Raw genomic sequence first — 21,288 nt, 5'->3', positions numbered from 1 at the left:
GGATTACACCTCAGGCTGAAATAGCAATGAATCAGTGTTGCTGATGTTTACATTTGGTTCCAGATCTCTACACCTCCTCTACCAATCACATCACCCTCTCCAGTATCTCCTTCACCCAGAGATCCCTCGCACCTCATCGCCTCAGAGATGATTCAGCTGAGGATGAAGCTGGAAGAGAAACGCAGAGCGATCGAAGCACAAAAGAAAAAGGTAAACGGACTTAAAGAGATTCATAGCAACTTAGCATCACATATAAGTGTGTAAACATCACATGTCTCGCTCTTTAGGTGGAAGCTGCTTTCACGCGACATCGACAGAGAATGGGCAGAACGGCCTTCCTGAACGTAGTGAGGCGGAAGGGAGTGACAGCACCCCCCAGCTCCAGCTCAGGAGCAGAAACACCTCCGCCAGAGCCGCTCACTTCATCCAAGGACATCAGGCAGGGCAACATGGAGCGGGCCGAGAGGTGCAAGCCAGACGGGGCAGCTCCGAAATCTCCATGTGAAGATGGTGGCGGTACGAAATCACAGCACAAGATGTTTGTTTTTTTGGGGGGGTTTTAGTGAGTCTTTCAAATATTTTGATTAAATGTCTGTATTGTTCTGCAAGTTGCTAATGTTTCACTCTTCAGCCTGGATCTTAGGAAGCTGTCTGAATAGATTTATTTAGGTACATAATTCACGTCGTTGCTCATGTTTGCGGTGACGCAGGTGTGACGCCAGGAGAAACCGATATTGCAGAATACACACGCTCGATTGAGAGGCTGAACACGTCGCTGAGCTTCCTGCAGACAGAGATGCAGCGTTTGGCCCAGCAGCAGGAGAAGATCATGGCCATGAGACAGCAGCAGCAACAAGCCTGGGTCATCCCACCTCCTGCACCGTCTCCACACAGGTACCACCTAATTCAAACCACTTATTTGAATTGGTCACTTACCATCACCTTGCTACCATGTCACATGTATGTTGTGGGTATTTGCTCCACTCAGGCAGCTCCGTGAGTTGCGTAGCAGCAGTGTAACAGGCCGGGGATCAGGGAGAGGCTCGGTGGGTTCCTTATCGCCGATCCTGTCCTCCTCTGGTTCTCCACACGCACCCAATCGCTCCCCTGCCGGCATCAAACGACGACCGGCTTCCTTCCACGCCAGAACCCCTCGGACGCCGCGTCCAAATGATTTGAAGGTCACGCCCTTTAGCCGAATGCTCAACACACCCACTTCCGTGGACAGCCTGCCCAGACTGAGGCGTTTCACCCCCAGCCAAACGCAGATCAGTTCTTTTGCTTACTTGGGCCACGATGAGGGTTCTGGGGAAAGCAAGCACGCACACACCAAGGACAACAAAGAAAACACTAAAAACGAAAAGCAAGCCATGGCAAAGGCGAGTGCTGACACGCCTCCTACTAAAGAAGCAGCCAAAGAAAAGGACGATGAGCGACGGGAGAAGAAGACTGAGTTGAAGGGAGAATCCAAACAATCGAAAACATCACAGGTGCTCTCTCAGCCGGTGTCGGAGATCCAAGGGACGACAGACAGCCGGGTCAGAGGAGACCCAGAGGATCGGAAAGACGTGGTGGAGGTGCCTCAGTCGAACCTGAAGCCTCCAGAGAGCCGAGGTCAGGAGATGGCAGGAGAGGGAGAAACAGGAGAAGACCAAAAGATGTGCTGTGGCTTCTTCTTCACGGTGAGTTTCAGCATCACATTTTTTAGCTCAAAACAAACCTCCAGTTTTTTTGTTTTTTAGCTTTTACAAAAAAATGATGGTGATTTAAACATGGCCTAACATTTCTAACATCAGCATAACCGCTAGTCGAGATGTGTAAGTAGTACCTGCCATGAAACGGGGCTGTTCAGTATTCACCCCACATTTTTTACTCTCTTCCCTCAACTGTAATGGTAATTGGTGCACGGCTCACCAACTTCTTATTAATAACACAGACTGCATGCCCTGATGGTGAAGGAAGAGTTTCACACTGTGTGAGTCTGGAACGGCATGTGCGGTGATGAGCCTGTTGAGCCATGAGCTGATCAGAGACAATACACCACGGGCGAATGAGGGCCGAGAATAACGGGCCAGAACACAAACTCGCGTTAGTCCAGTACACTCTGATAATGTACCAACATCAGAGCTGCCATCCTTACAAAGAGTCAGTTTTCTTACCTTTGATCCTGAGTTTCACACTTGATTTGCACAAATCACACTTTCTTCAGCCAGCTTTCATTTCTTGTGCTTATAATTGGAGGTCTGTTATACATCTGTGTGTTTCTGTCCATGAAACACCAGGATGATGTGAAAGGGGAAGAGGACATGGCGGCCAAGAAAGCAGCTCTGCTGGAGAAGAGGCTGCAGAGAGAGAAGGAAGCTCAGGAGAGGAAACAACAGCAGGAGCTGGACCAGGAGCAGAAGAGGGAGGCTGCACGGTCCGTCTGTCTTTCTGACTTTCTGACTTTCTGCCTGTGTTCAGCGTCCAACTACAGTTTGCATTTACCTACTTGTCTCTTGGTTTCCTTCTTTAGGTTGAAAGCGGAGGAAGAACAGCAGAAGAAGGACGACGAGAGGGCGAGGAGGGAATACATCAAGAATGAGTATCTGAGGAGGAAGCAGCTCAAACTGATGGAGGACATGGACGAGGTCATCAAGCCTCGATCTGGAAGTCTCAAGAAAAAGCCGCGGCCCAAGTCCATCCACAGAGACGTCATGGAGTCGTCGACTCCTCCCGCGAGAGCAACAGGTGAGCAACGCGACAAACCCAGCGAGCAAACGCACCTGAACTTTGTGACGCGTGGTAAAACCGCACCTGTCTGCTGTCGTTGCGCAGGTGTGCGTCCTCGAGGCTTCTCGGTGTCCAGCGTTTCTCTGGCATCTCTCAATCTGGCCAACAATGACAGAGACGCAGATAACAGGAAGAATAACAGGTAAGGCGCAGCCTGTCTGCCTGACGATCACATTTTGGACCCAAAAAGATCCAGAAGAAGGAACGCAAACATCTATCAACACCTGTCCATGTCAATGAAACCAGCCCAGGAATAAAGAATAAAACTCTTAATTTCAAAAGCAGTTTATTACTTGGATTGTGGGTTCGTGTCCTCCCAATTGTGACCTTCCAGCTGTGATTTTAATTCGAGGAAATGTTTCTTTTTTTCGTTTCTCCCTGTGAGGATCTGCAGTCTGCATCTTGATTCTCTCTTGTCCCTCTCTTCTTTTCTCCCTCTGTTTTGCATGCTTCCCTCAGAGGCCACAAACTAGCTTCTGCCAATATCCCGTTTTATTTAAGCTCTCCCAAAGAAAGAAAGGGAAGGTTAGTAACCCTGCGACGAGGAGCGCCTCAGCAGAGCGAGTGCATTAAACTGAAGTAGATGTGATTCTGTGTTGATTTACTGTATAGACCTCATTTCATTGGCAAACGCATAAAAGCAGATGGATGTGTCGACACTGAATAGCTGCTTCTGCAATAAGTTTCCCGAGACTCGCGTGGCTGAGCTGTTTCCACCTTTCTTGTTTTTTTTTTTCTTTTCCCATCTTCCCGTCCTGTGCAGTGCTGCTCTCAGGCTGTTGTTTGCTCCCTCCTCTCTGCTGGCTGCTCTCTGCTTCACCAGTGTATTTGCTCGTTCCTTCATAAGTACTTGAGCTCATCCCTCGCAGCACCTATAAAGACAGCACCGAGACTTTGCTTTTGCTTGGATGAACGTGCCGTTTCTGCCCCTCGCTGCTCCGTTTCATCTGACTATGACAGTACGATGATGTAATGCGGGACAACAGGCAGGGCTTGGAGATCTGTGTCACGGCGTCTGACCTTATTTTGCCACATCTGTGTGTGTGCATGTCTGTGTGTGTGTGCATTTTGTTGGCGTACGTGTCTGTAACGTGTCCACGCTCGTCTGTCGTCTTCGTGGTGGTTATGTTTGCGTGTGTCATTTGTTGGTTTGTGTTGCGATCACCTCCAGGCCGGACTCCGCGGAAGGCTTTTCTTCTTGTCCTTCGGCCGGCAGCCGGAACGGAGAGAAGGACTGGGAAAACGACTCCACCACCTCCTCCACCCCCTCCAACAATGAGTACACAGGTAGACACAGGCGTTTAGATAGTTTGTTTACATTTGCATAGCTGCTGAACAATGAAGGATTTTTTTTTTGTCTGCAGTCTCACGCTTGTGCGTTGTTCCCACAGGACCTAAACTTTATAAGGAGCCCAGTGCCAAGTCCAACAAGCACATCATCCAGAACGCCCTGGCTCACTGCTGCCTGGCTGGCAAAGTCAATGAAGGGCAGAAAAACAAGATACTTGATGTATGTTTTGTATCTGTGTGTATAAATATATTTTTCCTGACTAAAAAGAGCGTAACAAACCGTAATGAGATGTTTTTTTGTTTTTCTTTTAATTTGCCACCACAGGAAATGGAGAAATCTGAAGCCAACAACTTCCTGGTGTTGTTTCGCGATGCCGGCTGCCAGTTCCGGTCCGTTTACACCTACTGCCCTGAAACCGAGGAGATCACCAAACTGGCCGGCATCGGCCCGAAAAATATTACAACAAAGATGATCGAAGCTCTGTACAAGTACAACTCCGATAGGAAGCAGTTCAGCAAGATCCCTGCCAAAACTATGTCCGCCAGCGTGGATGCCATTACCATCGCCAGCCATCTGTGGCAGACCAAGAAGCAGGGCACGCCCAAAAAACACCCCAAGTAGTGCCCAGATTGGGTTGGGCAGCATCCGGATGTGCTCCGTCGGAGCAAAAACACAGGACTTTGCGGATTTTGCTCTTTTATTGACATTCCCACTTTTAGAAATCACAACTGGAATGTAAGAACACGGGTGGGCCTCAGATTTACTTTCACAAAATCAGAGCTGGCTGTAACCATTTGGACAGCTTCAAACGAGCCCCAAGTGTGTACTCGTCAGCACGTGCATCAATGTTCTCATGTGCCAAAACAAAGAGAGAGATGGAATAAAATATTAAGAGGCGAACCAATGCCTTATCTAGTTGAACCACTGAAGCACTGAATGTCACGCCTCTGAAAGAGGCCGTTTGGTTTCTCTGAGTTGATCATGTGTGGCCTTATGCTTGTTTTGTGTCAGACGAACACACCGTGAGTGTTAACGTTATTTTGTCACCGCCTGTTGCGGCACAGATGAGGGATCAGCTTACCCCCCCCCTCCGCCTCCCCATCTTTGATCAGAGGCATGTAATTTTTTTTGTTTTTGTTTGTTTTTTGTACACGTGACTGAAAAACTTCTAGACGGTTAAATTTAGTGTCTGTGTGTGTTCGAATGAGCGTGTGTGTGTGTATAGTGAAGTGCCATGAAGAGTGAGGGTTCAAAATACCTCAGCTGGTGATTGCACTTACTTTCCGAATAAAATGATGAGATTATCGAGCATGTGCAGTACCATCAAACTGTTCTGGAAAGCACCTGCAATGGGCTCTTAATTTATTTCAGTGCGATTTCGATGCTTTGAAGCTGATTTTTAAAAAAAGGCGTCTTAGATTTTATTCAGAGAAACATAATATGCTGTACCTGTATAAGTTAAATTAGTTTGTATATAATGGCAGTTCCATTAAAGATGAACAAGTCAGCTTGTGGTAGCTTTTTGAGTAGCTTTTATAATTTATCACGTGCGTGTCGGTATGTTGTCGTTCGGGGGCCTTTTGTTGTGCTACAGATGCAAAAAGTGTGACCGCTCAGCAGCGTCGCTGACGGGACTATCGTGAGTATTAGATTAGACGGACATCCCACACTGTGTCATCAGTCTGTGCAATTTAAGAGTGATTTTGAATGCTCGCCGTTGACCATGTTGCATTTGGATCTAACAAACACTACAAATGTCACTTTAATGTGGATAAACTGTTAAAGAGCGTGATCGCCCTCGAGGTCGTCCACAGTTGTAAATAGCACTTGAGGACCCCGTCCACTGTTGTCGAGTCTAATCGAAGATGTTCCCTCTTCAGGACATGCTTATTACATTTCTTTTACGTTACTGTTACATTTTCTTTTTTAAAATCATACGTTCCTTCAGTATGTGTTTACACTGTACAGATATATTTTGGCATATAGAAGTATTTTTTGTAACAACATTTAACTGATGGAAGTGTGTACTAATGGAAGCAGTGCAGATGTTGAAGGAAGTGTGCTGAATGCAAAGTGTAGCTGAGAGTGCGTAAAGTCTCACACAGGCTTTAGTGTGGTATTGTATAAAACCCAGCAAGTATACAGAGAAAACCATAGTATTTTTTTTTCCAACTCTGAACTCATTTTCTTTTCAATTAACAAACTATGCTCAACTGTTCATGGATCTTTTTTTTTTTTTTTTTTTGTGGTTGTTATTGTTTTTTCTATTCCTTTGAGCTTTATTAAATGCCAGCTATCAATAATACGTATGGTGTCTCATTACATGTCTGTGTCATAAAATGTGCTTTTTTAAATAAACTATCTGTGCTTGTCTTTGTGACGACTTAAGTAAAGTAAGAGCTGTAAAAATGCTCTTGTCCACAGTGTGATAATGATGAAAGTGCTGTGGGTTCATATGTGTGTGAAGGCAGACTAGGAAGTATGTTTGGCAGTTTGGGGTCATTTGAAAAAGAATGCACTGCTTTGAAAACAAAACAAAATCCATTAGCAGCCAATTGTTTTGCTCTAGTTTGTGCAAAGAATTCGGTAGTACTGGTGGACCCGCTAACTCTGGTACTCTTGGGCAAATCCCAATTCAGCTTCATTGTTCTGGGCTTTGAGCACAGGTCTCACTAAAGGATGTTGAGCCCTCAAAGCTAATGTTTCTGACATTTTGCTCAGAGACGTGCACGACTAGTCTGCACGAAGTACTCATTCTAGTACTGCTGCGCTGTTGATGCCCTTATATGGCCCTGTCCACTCTCCCTGTGTGTAATGGTCCACCTCATGGTTTCTCCTGCATCTTTGAGGAGCTGAATAAGCTGCATTTATTATCTTAGCCAGCAGTAGCATGGAAACTATCAAAAAGCAAAAGTAGAGAAAAATCCTTCAGGATAGATAAAGAGAAAAGGAAATATCTGTGGCCAGCACCTGCAAATCCATTCTCTTTTTGGGGGATGTCTCGTTATAATTTTCATTTGCACCAAAGCAGGTGAAATTCACAATTCACAGCAGATTCATAATGGTTTATGCTTCCTAACTGGATAGATCGATATCTCTGAAGTATACCTGTCTTGATGCAGGGCCTTCCTGCAATATTTGGATGGACTTTGTATTTACAGCATGCAATAAAAGAAAAAAGAAGACCGACCAATCTTGCAGGACAAACAGGCCAACATACATTAAAGGTACAATTCAGAGAATTAATAGTAATTATATACAGTAAAATGTGGAATCAGTTTTCTTCTTCTTCAACCTTTATGTTTGTGAACTTACCTGGAATTTGAATCAGTGAGGCTTTTTAACAGATAGACCTCAGAAAGTGAAAGTCAACAATATCAGATGTACTTTACCTTCCACCGGTTCCCCTCAGGTGCGTGTCTCCTCTTTTATTTATTCTTTATACAAATGAGAGTCAGAACCTCGATCAGGACTGACATATAATCAAATTTGCAGACGACTCAGTGATCATCTCTCTGCTTCATGATGCAGATCGTGACCCAGTTGTAGATGAATCTCAAGCATGGTGTGGACAGTCCCTTCTAAACATTTAATGTGTTTAAAATGAAGGAAATAGTTACTGATTTTAGATAAGTTGGAGAAGAGGTTGGAGCATATAGTTAAATTGTGTAGCAAAGTGGCAGGTACTGAAGCTAAATGATCCTGACCTCATGTACAGAGGGAGGGTGACCCTTAAGGCAGAAAGGATTTGGGGTGATGGCACACATCCTTTGTTTCAGAGTATCAGCTGTTATCTTCAGGGAGGAGGCATTTTTTCCCTCGGTGCAGAAAAAAATCGATTTAAATTCTCATTTGTTCCTACGACTATTACGTTTTTTAATTATGTGATTTGTGGTTTTTTGGCTTTATACTTTATGTGTGTTATTTATGCTGCTGACTACAAATCAAATGTCCCCCTCGGGGATAATAAAGCTTGTCTTGATCTTGAAAGCCATCTCAACCTTAAGCACTGCATGTCATGCATGTTGCACAAACAGACCACCAGAGGACCTCAAACACATCATCTTAATGCAGATGCTGTTAATTTCCGCCTTAACTGAAGTAATTAATTTAATTAATAGATTGATTTCTTTTTTTTTTATTATCTTTTTTTTTATAGATAGATACGTCCCGTATACTAAAGGGGTCACACATGATTTATTTATTCTTTTTCCTTTAAATATGTGTCTTTACGTTCAAGAAGGCAACAATAAAAAAGCCTCACTGTATGCACACCTTCCCTTCACAAAATGCCATTATCTCTATAATACACTGTTTAATGCTGCTGATTGTGTGAAGTTTGGCTGTTTGCTGGGTGGGTGGATGGATGGATGGATGGATGGGTGGGTGGAGGCGGTGCCCCTGCAGGCAGCAGACAGGCAGGCAGGCTGGGCAGCAAACAGACCGCAGAGAAACATCCAGCAAGGAGGGGACACCGTCAGAGACCAGGAGGAGGAGGGAGGGACCGACAGACACCGAAACAAACGGCGCTGACAATACCGCACCGGTACCGTCGTGACAGCGGCTGTGGGCAGCACGGAGCGGCGTTGAGGGCCAGCGTTTTCATCCCCTGTATGTTCAGAAACAGGTGAGGGTAATGGCAGCACGGCGGAGGGTTACTGTGGTCGGTGGGGACGCTGTCAGTGAGCACCCCGCCCGCCCAGCTAACTAGCGGATGATGCCTCTCTCCCCTCGGCCTGGCTGTAGCTAGTCAGCCAGTGAAATTAGTCAGCTTTGTATGAGCTCTGTCACTAACTAGCTGTTTGGTGGTTTTGCCATAATCCGGAGGCTGGATCCAGGACCTATATAAAGCTAACAAGTAGCCTAAGCTTCTTATGCTGTTTGACTTGTGGCTTAGTGCCAGTGTTATTAGCTAGCCATCTCTCAGGCTAGCTTAGCGGTACTGCAGTGCGTGCGTGTGTTTGTGTGCCTGGCTGTGATTATCTGGAGTTTTATAAATGAAATCTCTCCGATCTCGACGACAGACAGCCATCAGTACACCAGAGGCTACATAGTATCACGACAGTCATATAACGTGCTGTTTTCTCCAGTGTAAACACAACCTCTGAGGCGGCACCTTAATGTTTTGACTTCAAACCTCTGTTTTGCCTGGCTTGTATGTTTTAGCGTGTTTAACACATTTACACAGACTGGCACACAATGACCTCTGTTTTTTTTTTTTTTTTGGAAGACTTAATGCAAACCTGTAATCTCAGTCTTAAAATCTACTTTTTACAAGCTTCTGCATTTGTTTTCCCTGCTAAAAAGGCCCTAAATTTGTTTCATGTTTCATCCTGAAGTCACGGTGCCTGGCGATGCATTAAAACTAATCCTACTATTTTATCCTCAGGAGGTGGACAGTGTTACCTAGAATCCAGTTAATATAATATCCAAAACAGTGAGATTTGTTCTTTTCAAAGAGAATGAATCTTCTTCTTTTGCCTCCTCCTTTAGCAGCTCCTCTGCCTCCATCTCATCCTGTCGCCACCATCCTCCTCTATCACGCCTACTCTGCATGTCCTCAGTTACTATATCCATGACTACACTACATCCTGTAGTTTTCCTCCTTTGTCCGATATAGCCACGATCCCTCCTCTGCATATGTCCAAACCATCTCAGCCTTGCCTCTAACTTTGTCCATGGTTTTCACTCCCAACATTTTTTAATCATTTGTGTTTTGCTTTTTTTCATCCTGTAACTGGCAGCCCGTCGTCACAATGACAGCAGAGGAAACCATAAATGTGAAGGAGGTGGAGATCATCAAGGTGATCCTGGACTTTCTCAACTCCAGGAAGCTGCACATCAGCATGCTCGCTCTGGAGAAAGAGAGCGGCGTCATCAACGGGCTCTACTCAGACGACATGCTCTTTCTCAGGTAAGTGAACTCAGTGGTCACTCTGTACAGACTAGATACAGGTGTGTAAGAATTACTGTGAAGTAGGAGCAACGGGAAACTGTTCCAGTCAGTCCAGTAAGTTTAGTGTTTCTGATAGCATCTTCTATGGTGAGGATAGTGTAACACTGCACCTCCACACTGGATGTTTGAGTGCTGCTTTGGAAGTAAGCCAGTCTGCTGAATCTGAGTATTAAAATACATTTTAGTGGTTCACCAAATAGTGTCAAGTTTCTGTTATACGCTGTCATTTTGTTGTAGTAAACACAAGATATTCAAAAAACCCTTGCTGCCTTATGTTACTGTGAGTCTTCTCATTCATAGGTCACATAAATATTTTGTTTCAGGCAACTGGTCCTCGACGGGCAGTGGGATGAGGTCCTGCAGTTCATTCAGCCTCTGGAGTGCATGGACAAGTTTGACAGAAAAAGGTGAGGCTTCCTATTCTTTTATTGCAGCTTTTCACATATTCAGTTCATTTGACCTATTTGACACTTTGTCGCTGATAACTAAAACAAACAGGCGATGTAATGTTTTCCTAAGTGTATGTAAAAATAGTAAAAGGACTGAATTTTGCCACCAGGTTTCGTTACATCATCCTCAAGCAGAAGTTTCTGGAGGCTCTGTGTGTGAATAACGCCATGTCTGCAGAAGACGAGCCACAGCACGTAAGTCAGAAAACTAAAGACTGTCATCAAAACCTCCCAAACAAAACCTGAATTTCCAACCTTTATAACAGTCACGTGTTGTTAGGCTGTGAACAAGGTGGGCCACTAAGATAAAAACAGGTAAAAACTGTTTGTAATGTGTATTGTTTGAAAAGGAAACAGTGGAAGTCTGCTTAAAAGCTCTCTGCTTATAAGTGGGTGGGTTATGTCTGTGGGTCTGTGTTTAATGGTGGCAGCACTGACATTTAAGGCCACACTGCGGTCAGAGGTTATCTGGATTAAGCTCTTTATTTGCTCCTTTGATGAAGTTGTTTGCTGTTGTGGATAAAACACTTAACATAGATCATCTGTCCACCTGTGACTGCTGATTATGACTGTTTTCTCCCTCCTTGTTCTGGATCGCGTACACCAGTAGGACAGCGTTAGGAACAAGGATCAGGAACACATACTTTATAGGCTAATGCTACGGTGGTACAGTGGTTAGCACTGTTGCCCCCCAGCAAGAATGTTCGGGGTTTGACTTCGCTGGCCGGGGGCTTTCTATGTGGCGTTTGCATGTTCTCCCTGTGGTTGTGTGGGTACCTCGGCTTCCTCCGACATCATGTTTGGTTAATAGGTCGTAGTTACAAATGAGGGCATGAATGGTGGTCTGTCTCGATGTGTTAACCCTGCGATGGACTGGCAGCCTGTCCAGTGAGTACCCCACGTTTTGCCCAGTGACAGCTGGATTGGGTAAAAGGAAAATAGATGGCTGGATTTCTTGGTAATAGATGGGTTATTACATGTACCAGACCAAAAGAGTCCAGACATATTTAACTTTCAGAGCCTTTTTAAATGTTTTGCAGAAATAATATGTACATAATAAAATATTCACATTGTCATAAACCCCTGCTGAGGCTATAAAAGATTCATATGAGAGATGATTCTAATTTCTCTGTTAGTCCTAATTGCTAATAATTTGAAGTCAGACACACACTATTTTGTATAATCAGACAACCAGACTTGCGTGAAAACTCCATCTATCCTCTCAAATTAGACTAGCTGTGAGTCTGCTGTAACATGATGTAGTTGTGGATGCTGCCTGTGATGCTTTGTCGGAGCCATCGTGTCCTGTTAAACTGGATTAGCTCACACTTCTTTGGACATCTGTGCATATCGTGTACTAGTGAGCATGCTCACAGTTAATATTGTAGCTGGGGGTGTGTATTACTTGTGTAACGGGCCTGATTGTGTGCTGGTGGTGATTTTTCAGCGCGTGGCAGTATGACAGGGCAAAAACCAAAACAATAGTGTGCTCTTTGAGAGAAGATTGATTCTGTTTTTTAGAGGAATCGTCTCCTTGATCATCTGTTGCGTAAAAATATATATTTCATGTGTTTTCAGCTGGAGTTCACCATGCAGGAAGCTGTCAAATGCCTCCACGCCCTGGAGGAGTTCTGTCCGTCTAAAGACGACTACAGCAAGCTGTGTCTGCTCCTCACACTCCCTCGCCTCACAAATCATGCTGAGTTCAAGGCATGCAGTCTGCTGTTACAGAATAAGACTTGCATAATATCGAAGCAGCAGGAGGAAACTGTGTATGTATTTTCTTTTGTGTCTCATTTCTCTGTTGGCGTCCCCTCAGGACTGGAACCCGAGCACGGCCAGAGTTCAGTGTTTCGAGGAGGCCTGCACCATGGTGGCCGAGTTCATCCCCGCAGACAGGAAGCTGAGTGAGGCTGGATTCAAGGCCAGCAGGGATCGACTATTTCAGCTGCTTCTCAAGGGAGTCCTCTATGAGTGCTGTGTCGAGTTCTGCCAGGTGTGAAACGCTAAAATTTAACGTAAAGACTGCGGCCTGAGTGAGTTTGTGCCTCTAACCGGTCTTTCTCGGACGCTTATGTGCAGAGCAAAGCGACGGGCGAGGAGATCACAGAGAGCGAGGTCCTCCTGGGCGTCGACATGCTGTGCGGTAACGGCTGCGACGACCTGGACCTGTCGCTGCTCTCCTGGATGCAGAACCTCGCCCAGACCGTCTTCTCCTGCGCCTTCGAACAGAAGCAGCTCAACATCCACATAGACCGCTTGGTCAAGCCTGCTAAGACCGGCTACTCTGATCTCCTCACCCCGCTCATCAGCAAACTGTCGCCATACCCCTCCTCCCCCCTTCGCCGCCCGCAGTCCGCTGACACCTACATGTCGCGCTCCTTGAACCCAGCGCTGGACGGGCTGTCCTACGGGCTCTCCGGCCAGGATAAGCGAGCGAGCGCCGGGGAAATAGCGCCGGGTAAAGGGGTCTCTCCGATGTCCCACTCGTTTGCCAACTTTCACTACCCGGGAGCAGGAGGGCAGAGCTTGAGCAGGAGTCTCATGATGGAGAGCTCCGACTGCCACAGCATCTTTGAGGAATCCCCTGAAACGTAAGAGCTTAGATTTGGAGCTTAAACAGATTTCCTGTCTCTAAATCTTTTCCTAGAGATACAAAAAGGGAGCAAGATCCATTATTGATGTTGATTTATTTGATTTATTTTCTGGGGTTTGTGTTTTCTCGGTGAAGGTCGAGGACAGACACACCTGTGGATAAGATGATGGGCTCAGCTGGAGCCCAGAACACGCGTCCTGCCTCAGCTCCGGGCGAAGACGCTCCGTCAGCTGGTTCTGCTGACAGGAATGAGGTAAACATCAGCGACTTTTGCTTTTTGAACTGGTTAGGCCTGTTGCATGCGAACACATTTCCAAACAAGTGCTGTGTTTTATTAAGCTTCCCTAATTGTTTTCTTTTGTTAATGGGTGTTGCCTACAGTACCAGTTCCGATTAGTCTGTATTTGGTATTTTAGTCTTTCTTCACTTCTGATTGGCAGCCCAGGCTTTGTTATCTAGTGCGGATGAGAGTGCATTAAGGAAATCGTACATACACATTTGTATTATGCTTTCTAAAGTCATCACTAGCTATTTAAACATTAATAATATGCTCTGTAACGATTACTTTGTGTAACCAATGAGGCTGGTGGATCCAGGTCATGATCCGGGGTCAGTGGGGACATGTGGCTCGAGAGCCTAGGAGCACAGCCACAAAAATGATTCCTCAGTGCCCTCGTGTTGCCCGTAAACACATCGTGAACACAGTATCTGTGTCTGTCTGTCACATGGTTTCTATTCTGGGGCCTCTTGTGCAGCTCAGTGTGAAGCTGGTGCTTTCCTCTGCCTTCCCCGTCACCTTGGAGACACACAAAGAGGCCAGAAACAGAAGCAGACTTTGGGACCTCTGTGATCTCACAGTCACGTCCCTGCCCTCTCTTCCTCTCTGCTCTCTGTCCCTTTTCCAAGCTGGCGCGATGCCAGCGTCTCTGTCCTCCGCCCCAACACGCGGTAGGTCTGTTCCCATCAGATTGCGAGGACAGGAAGCAGAGGACAGAGGGGGGAAATGATCTGTCCTCAGCTCCCTGTCTGACCCCTCCTTCCTCCGCTGATACCTGAACTGGCGCGGAGCAGGGGTCACATGATCGCACTTCTGCCTTTGAGCAGTGTTGAAGCTGCCTGGTGTGGCTTGGTTTGTGCAGCTTTTTCTTTTAAAGCGTTACATTAGAACAGTTTGCATTGTTTCTGCATGAGTTTGGATGTCCACTGTAGAGATGCATTATGTTGAATATAATGGAGAGTACATGTCAAAAAAAGTAATTTGTTTTTGGCTGATATTTTGACCCGGTTACTAGTTTTTAGATCAAACTGCTCTCAACAAGTTTTGTGATTTCATTTTTTTCTTTAAAGTTTTTTTTTCTTTTACTCCTCAGCTGTTAAAGGCTGCTGGTGTATTATTGTCACCTTACGGGGCGGGGGGCGTAATCACCCAAGTTTGTGAATACGGTAACTCAAGGATGAGGCGACGTAGAATCTTCAGATTCATACCCTAGAATCTCAGTGACCTTTTCAGTCAGAGGTCATGATTTCTGGAGCGCATCGCTGCATAGTTTTCACAAATTCAGTGTACTTGAGAAGGCAGACATCTGTGACATCAGCTGATCTACAAAACTGTGCAATTCACAGTGAAACAATCTGAATGGAAATCTGATTTCACATTGAACTGAACCTTTAAAATGAATGAAGCAGTAGAAGAAAGTCACGGTTGATGAGTAGCTTCATCAAAGCCACCATCATCCTGTAAACTTCATTATGGTGATCCTCTGCGACGGCAGGCCGGGTCAGGTCTGGTGGAAACACATTTTGATTTCATGGTTAGTTGCAACACCATGTTTTACAGGTTATCCCTTCAATTGTGTGCAACATGATGCAGCTCAATAAAAAGAAAGGTATAAATAATGTGCTTCTAATATTAAATATTTATGCTTCATTCCCAGCTTCGTGACTCAACAGAGAAGTATGAGGAGTTTTATCGCCAGCGCCTCCGCGTGCAGCAGCACCTGGAGCAGAAGCAGCAGCAGAGGCAGATGTACCAGCAGATGTTGCTGGAGGGAGGGGTCCAGCAGGAGCCCCCGCCCAGCGACATGCAGCACAGCCTCACAGAGAAGTTCCTCAACAGGTACGAACGCAGCGAACGAAATGACTTAAATGCTCTTTGCAAGATGAGGAATGTGCGTTCTCTGTTTGCACATTCAGCCAGAGGTGTGGTTCACACAAAGAAACAAAAGCAGGCGCATAGACATGGACGGGTGGCGTCTACTTCAGCACTATAATCATGCTGTTTACAAGATCTTTTATTTGTTGAAGCTCATCCTTTCATTCACATAAACTTTCTTATTCTAAAGTCCCGTCCTGCTTTTTTGTATCAAGTCAGCTGAGTCAGCTAAACTGCTGACTCAGCCTCCGCAGGTAACGGCCTGATTTTCAGGGCTTCCTGTTGGGTTTTTGGATATTCAGGCCAAGACTTCCTGTTTAGTCTGCCGGCCATTGTTTTCAAATGTGGATAAAGTGATAAAAGTTAATAAAGCAGATTCTCCATTAAGCATTAGTCAAGTTTGAATTTGAGCAAATGCAGTCTGCCTTTAGCTCGACTTTATGCCTGCACATGACCAAAACCATCAAATGTTATCGGTCATTAGAGCCTAACAGATGATAAATGGAAACCAGAAAGCTTCCAATACTAAAAATTTTGCTTGCTTGCAGATTCTTCTTATTCATATACAGATATCTGTCTGTAGACTGCATAACCAAAGCATTTTAAAAACTGAATTCTTGTTATTTCTTGTTATATGCAGTTGATTTATTCATTTAATCTCATCCAGCAGCTATATAGCCCTGCAGATGTTTCACTGTAAACACGTGAAGGGTTGGGTCGTACCAACAGTGCAATGCAGTAGCTTAAACTGGGGAGAATGGACCAGATCCCCAAAATGAGACTTCATCTCACAGTTCGGGGAAATATGGTACAGACAGCTGTTCAGTCGTATGGCGCACTTGTCATGGTAGTTGTGGGACAGCTTGCTGAAGTGAAGCCTGCATGACATTGACCGTCGTATAACAGCAGAGGACCAGCTGTCAGAAAAGGTTAACATATTAAGGCTCTTAAAAACGACGAGTCCCATGTGGATTCGCTTGCATGGCACACCCCCTCCTGTCTATACTGCACCATCTGCTCTAATCAGCTACAACATAACACATGGGACCACCACCTCATGTGTGTTTGTGTTGTACACAATATTAGACACAGTTTCCTCTCAAAACTGCAGTAGCATTATGTTATATGTATATTTTTACTGTATGTTCTCTAACCACAAAACCACTTCAGTTAGCTTCAGCTCAGTGATTAAAAATGAGGTGACAAAATAGTTTTGTTTTTTTGTTTTTTTCTTCTAGCGGGACAAAAGCTCTTTGATTTGCCCTCAGAGACATCCTCCCCATCCTCCCCATCCTCCCTCTCCCAGTCTACGTAGCACTCTACATTATTCACAAGGCTAGCTGTGAATAATTACATTAATATTTGAGTTTTCCTTTGTAGTTCTAACCAGGCTGTCGGCCTGCAGGTACAAGTCTTTAGTAGAAAGAAGAAAACAAGTTGCCTCTTTGGAGACAGAACTCGTGTGTTTGGTTGTTGCAGGTCCATCCAGAAGCTGGAAGAGCTCAACGTGGGGATGGAGAATTTGGGAGAAGAGGTAAAATCTCTGACGCAGCAGTGTAATGGCAACGGGAACACGCCCGCCTCTGAGGACAATAACAACCCTCCGTCTGTAACCCCCGAGCAGAGCCGGACCCAAGGGGGAGGGGTGCTCAGCAGCACCCCGCAACGCACCGTAGGGGGTCGGCCTGTGCCGCCTCCAAATGAGTCCCCTGTTGCCACAATGAGGTTTGTGTGAGTTTGCTTTTGTTTGTTTTTCTTTTTTAAACCTGCTTGTTGAATTACTGGCCCCTGTTTTTTGTTTGTTTGTTTTTTACAGTGGGCAAAAACCAAAAGGAGGCCAACAAGGTGACTCTCCAGGCTCTTTATCCCGAATTAAAGAGGTAGGGACGGACACACACACACACACACACACACACACACACACACACACACACACACACGGTGACAGCAGAATGACAGCCGTCACTAGAAATAACAGTTATGACAGACCTGGTGTTAATAATCAGTTTCAGGTTGTTACTCAGGTGTAACCCTTAGTTTAGCTCTGACCTTGTGTGGTGTGATTTTAAAGTTCAGCACATTCTCTGTTGTTTACATTGTACTTTAAAATGATCCAGTGTAATGCTAATTTGGCTAAGCGGATTATAACAGTTTTATCTGAATGGCAGTGATGTCACAGCAGTATGCATGTCATAGGGTAGAGAAGATCAGGTGAGATTACGGTGCTGTAATCTCATTGCTAATGTGTGTTTTTCGTATATGGCGTGTTTTCAGGGTGACAAACCAAAAAGCCTGTTTGTACCGGTGCATTCTTTGGAAGACACTCAGGCTATTCGAGCCGTTGCCTTTCACCCGTCTGGAGCGCTGTACGCTGTGGGCTCCAACTCCAAAACGTTACGCGTGTGCGCTTATCCAGAGACGCTCGACACGAGGTAACAAAAATCAAAAAAGTGAATGTTAAATGTTAACAGATGTTCTCTTTTCCATTTTTTTTTGTTTAGTATGATCCATCACATCTCTGTTAAAACCCATCTTTTTTTTTCTGATCCTTTAAAATATGAGTGAAAAGTAGACTTTTTAGTACCTTTTAATGACCACATAACAGCCAGCAACTACACATTTTTCCCTAGCGACTGGTGGTTGCCATGTGGTCACTGATCTGTCAGTTAGCTTATAAACCTCTCTTCCATATTAGTTAAAGTTAGTGTGTAAATAGTTGGAAAGTTCAAACCAGTAACTGTTTATTTTCATCTCTGCATACAGTAGCTGACCACCTTTTCCTCTCCTCAGTGGTTCAAGTCCAACAAAGCAGCCGGTGGTTCGCTTTAAGAGGAACAAACACCACAAAGGGTCCATCTACTGTGTGGCCTGGAGCCACTGTGGGCAGCTGCTGGCTACAGGCTCCAATGACAAATATGTCAAAGTGCTGCCTTTCAGCGCAGAAACGTGCAACGCCACAGGTAAGTGTCCTCAGCGTGAATGTGTGGTGGTCGTCCCGTTTGTGGCATTGCCAGTGTTCTCATTTTTGTTTATTTTTGTGCATCCTAGGCCCAGACCTGGAGTTTAGTATGCATGACGGTACCATAAGAGACCTGGCCTTCATGGAGGGGCCTGAAAGTGGAGGAGCCATCTTGATCAGTGCCGGGGCCGGAGACTGTAACATCTACACCACAGACTGCCAGAGAGGACAGGGTCTGCACGCCCTCAGTGGACATACAGGTAACTGCTCCATCCCTCCATCTGTCCAGCACAAATCAAAGTGGAAGTCAGAGAGAGTAAGGATGATGCTGAAAGTGGACAATGTGTAATCTCTCTTCAGGACACATCCTGTCTCTGTACACGTGGGGAGGCTGGATGATCGCTTCCGGCTCTCAAGATAAGACGGTGCGTTTCTGGGACCTCAGAGTGCCCAGCTGTGTGCGGGTAGTGGGAACTGCTTTCCATGGCTCAGGTTTGGCTCGCATCATGTGTTTCACCTCTTAATATAGCAAGTGCTTGGGAATTGTGAGCCAAGATACCAGAAATAGTAAATGTTATCATTGGTTCTGTTGTTCTCGATTTGAAAATAATGACAGTTCATACAACTACACCCCTTCTTTACTACACAGGGAGTCCTGTTGCCTCAGTCGCAGTTGATCCTAGTGGCCGTCTCCTAGCAACAGGACAGGAAGATAGCGCATGCATGCTGTATGACATCAGAGGAGGACGCATCGTCCAGGTGTACCGGCCGCACACCAGTGACGTTCGGTCCGTTAGGTTTTCCCCCGGAGCGCACTACCTGCTCACTGGTTCCTATGACACAAAGGTTGTGGTCACCAACCTCCAAGGTATGTCTACCTTCAGAGCGCATACAGTGGTTGCATCTGGATATGATGTGGTATAGCTACAATAGTTAAAACATCTGTAACAGCACTTAATTCAATAGAATCACTTCAAACAAAGTTTAAAAATGTTTCATTAAAAAGCCACTCTTGTTTGATCACTAACATCTGGGGAAAAAAAACAATCTTTTGAGTCTTAATAATCAGAAGTAATTGTAATAATAATAATTATAATGATGATGATAAGTATGCCTGTTTTATAGAAGGTTTCCCCACCTCCTTTAAATAAAATATAATTTAAAAGGATGATTGTGAGATTGGCTCCAGGTCTGCCACTAGAGGGGACTGAGTTACATCATAGGTGCATCACATTTGGACGTGTCCAAGTTTTAACCATTGAGCTGTAGATTCGAGGTGAAGTTGGAAGAATTTGGAGGTAATACTCCTTTATCCATTCACTTTGTGCAATGTCCCAACATTAAACAACCCAGAGCAGGATGCTACCACCAGCGTGTTTGACAGCTGGTACAGTGTTCTTAGGGTTGAACGCCTCCAAATATACTGCACCTCTTGTCACTGTGGCCAAATAACAATCTTTGTCTCGTGTGACGGTAAAGAGTTTGGTTTGTCCATGTGGGCAGCTAGTTAAGATGTCGCAGATCCTTTAACACCACATATTAAAAGATTTAAGAGTGTATGTATATATTTGAGGCCACATGTTAGAGAAAATCCAGAATCCACACCCTTAGCGCGTGTCTGATGGTTTTCTGCCTCCTCCTCCGTCTCTCTAGGTGACCTGACCAAACAGCTGCCTCTGACCGTGGTGGGAGAACACGGTGACAAAGTGATCCAGTGCCGATGGCACACACAAGACCTGTCCTTCCTCTCATCCTCTGCTGATCGCACTGTCACACTTTGGACACACAATCCATAACTCACACACACTTGTATGCGCACACACACATACACACAGAGCCAGTTGTTTCTATCTGACACATTCCCCTAAAATATTACTGCTCCTCTGCATTGTAAACACTGACCCACCCTTACACACACACACACACACACACACACACACACACACTCATAGGTACACAAACTGGTGAACAAGCCTTTCCCTCCTGTCTGTAGTAAAGCAAATGGGACTCACACCTGGGACACATCAAAAGCACACTTGTTGCATGTTCTCCTTTCTTGATCACCACACTGAGGAGTAAAACTGCAGGATTCTTCGTCGTTCTTCGTCCTGTATTTCGCCCTGCGTTTTTGCTCTCTGCTCACACCAATCAGTTGCTGCATGTCCTTTTTCCTAAAGGGATGAGTAGGAGAGACAGGACAGGAGTGCTTTGTTCATGATGGTGCCTTCCTTGAGTTCTCAGTTTCCATAACAAAAAACAAAAAATCAAAAAATGGTCCTTTTTTTAAGATCAAATTTTGTTAAGTCATTTTGAGAATCATACATTCCTCTTTTTGCATATCATTATTTTTTACAGCTGGTGAGACGCTGCTATTGTTTAAGAAAGACAAAAATTTGATGTAAAATGTAGTTTTTCCAGTGTTTCAGTAGTGAGCTTTTCCTCTCGGGAGGCCGAATCTATGGAAGTCAGGCTATCTTGTGCTTCCCCGTGGGGTGTCTAACATTACTGTATGCACTGTATTACTGCAGCTCCAACTGTGTAAACGAGCTAGTGTGTTTAAATTTAAAATCAGTGTTTGTTTTTTTGTTTTCTTTCTTTTTTTTTGCGCTGAAGCTGTTCCGGTGTCTTTGCAGTGGCTTGCTCGTTACTATGTTAGTATCAAAGGGAAGTACAGCATGTGATTATTGGTTGGGCGCCCTTGCATACAGTTTGGATTTGGCTGTGCTCAAAAGCTTTGGCTTGTCTACTGCTGTGTGTGTGTAATGTCAGTAGATGGCAGTCTTTTCCCCAAACAAGGGTCTGACCGTATGCACAATGGAATCTGGATGGACGCACGGGTGTTTTGATATTTATTTAGAACCAGTGTTTGGGGCATATGCATATTATTTTATTTTTTATTTTAACCTGCGCACTTTGTCCTTTTAACATCGTCTTCTAATATTGACTTACTTGCAGAGATGCATATTTAAGTTTATATGTTAATGTATAGTATATATTATTTTAACAATGAAGGCCAAACTAATACGTACATAGATGTATTTATTTCAGTTGTGTTTATGTATGTACAGTTAGTTTGTTTTTGAAATGCTAGTGGCTCTTGTATTAAGCCTTGT

General features: G+C 44.9%; 2 protein-coding genes across 4 annotated transcripts in view; both read left to right on the top strand.

The window, feature by feature from the left end:
- camsap2b (calmodulin regulated spectrin-associated protein family, member 2b) overlaps nucleotides 1–6,366 on the top strand; it is a 33,302-nt gene extending 26,936 nt beyond the window's left edge. For 2 of the 3 annotated variants that reach the window (XM_005721209.2, XM_005721208.2), the window contains 11 exons: nucleotides 64–210; nucleotides 288–516; nucleotides 711–894; nucleotides 989–1,682; nucleotides 2,283–2,419; nucleotides 2,516–2,730; nucleotides 2,818–2,914; nucleotides 3,232–3,297; nucleotides 3,944–4,059; nucleotides 4,164–4,282; nucleotides 4,388–6,366. In XM_005721209.2, the coding sequence (XP_005721266.1) occupies nucleotides 64–210; nucleotides 288–516; nucleotides 711–894; nucleotides 989–1,682; nucleotides 2,283–2,419; nucleotides 2,516–2,730; nucleotides 2,818–2,914; nucleotides 3,232–3,297; nucleotides 3,944–4,059; nucleotides 4,164–4,282; nucleotides 4,388–4,684 (2,301 nt within the window). In that variant the 3' untranslated portion in view covers nucleotides 4,685–6,366. The remainder of the gene's footprint in view (nucleotides 1–63; nucleotides 211–287; nucleotides 517–710; nucleotides 895–988; nucleotides 1,683–2,282; nucleotides 2,420–2,515; nucleotides 2,731–2,817; nucleotides 2,915–3,231; nucleotides 3,298–3,943; nucleotides 4,060–4,163; nucleotides 4,283–4,387) is intronic. The other variant, XM_005721210.2, reaches the window with a different exon arrangement.
- Nucleotides 6,367–8,450: 2,084 nt separating this feature from the next.
- On the top strand, nucleotides 8,451–20,111 carry wdr47a (WD repeat domain 47a). The gene is made up of 17 exons (XM_005721207.1): nucleotides 8,451–8,690; nucleotides 9,808–9,977; nucleotides 10,343–10,426; nucleotides 10,579–10,663; nucleotides 12,047–12,178; nucleotides 12,288–12,464; nucleotides 12,551–13,062; nucleotides 13,200–13,317; nucleotides 14,999–15,180; nucleotides 16,696–16,941; nucleotides 17,033–17,096; nucleotides 17,491–17,648; nucleotides 18,007–18,176; nucleotides 18,265–18,435; nucleotides 18,536–18,667; nucleotides 18,825–19,043; nucleotides 19,829–20,111. The coding sequence occupies exons 2-17, from the start codon at nucleotides 9,820–9,822 to the stop codon at nucleotides 19,969–19,971; spliced, it is 2,751 nt and encodes a 916-aa protein (XP_005721264.1). The 5' UTR covers nucleotides 8,451–8,690; nucleotides 9,808–9,819; the 3' UTR covers nucleotides 19,972–20,111.
- The last annotated feature ends 1,177 nt before the right edge of the window (nucleotides 20,112–21,288 follow it).

Source organism: Pundamilia nyererei, unplaced genomic scaffold (assembly GCF_000239375.1).
Source record: "Pundamilia nyererei isolate P.nyererei 1_Seehausen unplaced genomic scaffold, PunNye1.0 scaffold00004, whole genome shotgun sequence".
NCBI lineage: Eukaryota > Metazoa > Chordata > Actinopteri > Cichliformes > Cichlidae > Pundamilia > Pundamilia nyererei.
This window is presented reverse-complemented; position numbering and strand designations above follow the sequence as displayed.

What these genes read in the sequence shown, in the direction of transcription:
- wdr47a (XM_005721207.1), top strand. Translation starts at nt 9,820, where the DNA reads ATGACAGCAGAGGAAACCATAAATGTGAAGGAGGTGGAGATCATCAAG. An exon ending in GACAAGTTTGACAGAAAAAG is followed by an intron (nt 10,427 to 10,578) that starts GTGAGGCTTCCT and finishes TTTTGCCACCAG; the next exon opens with GTTTCGTTACATCATCCTCA. An exon ending in CAAATCATGCTGAGTTCAAG is followed by an intron (nt 12,179 to 12,287) that starts GCATGCAGTCTG and finishes GCGTCCCCTCAG; the next exon opens with GACTGGAACCCGAGCACGGC.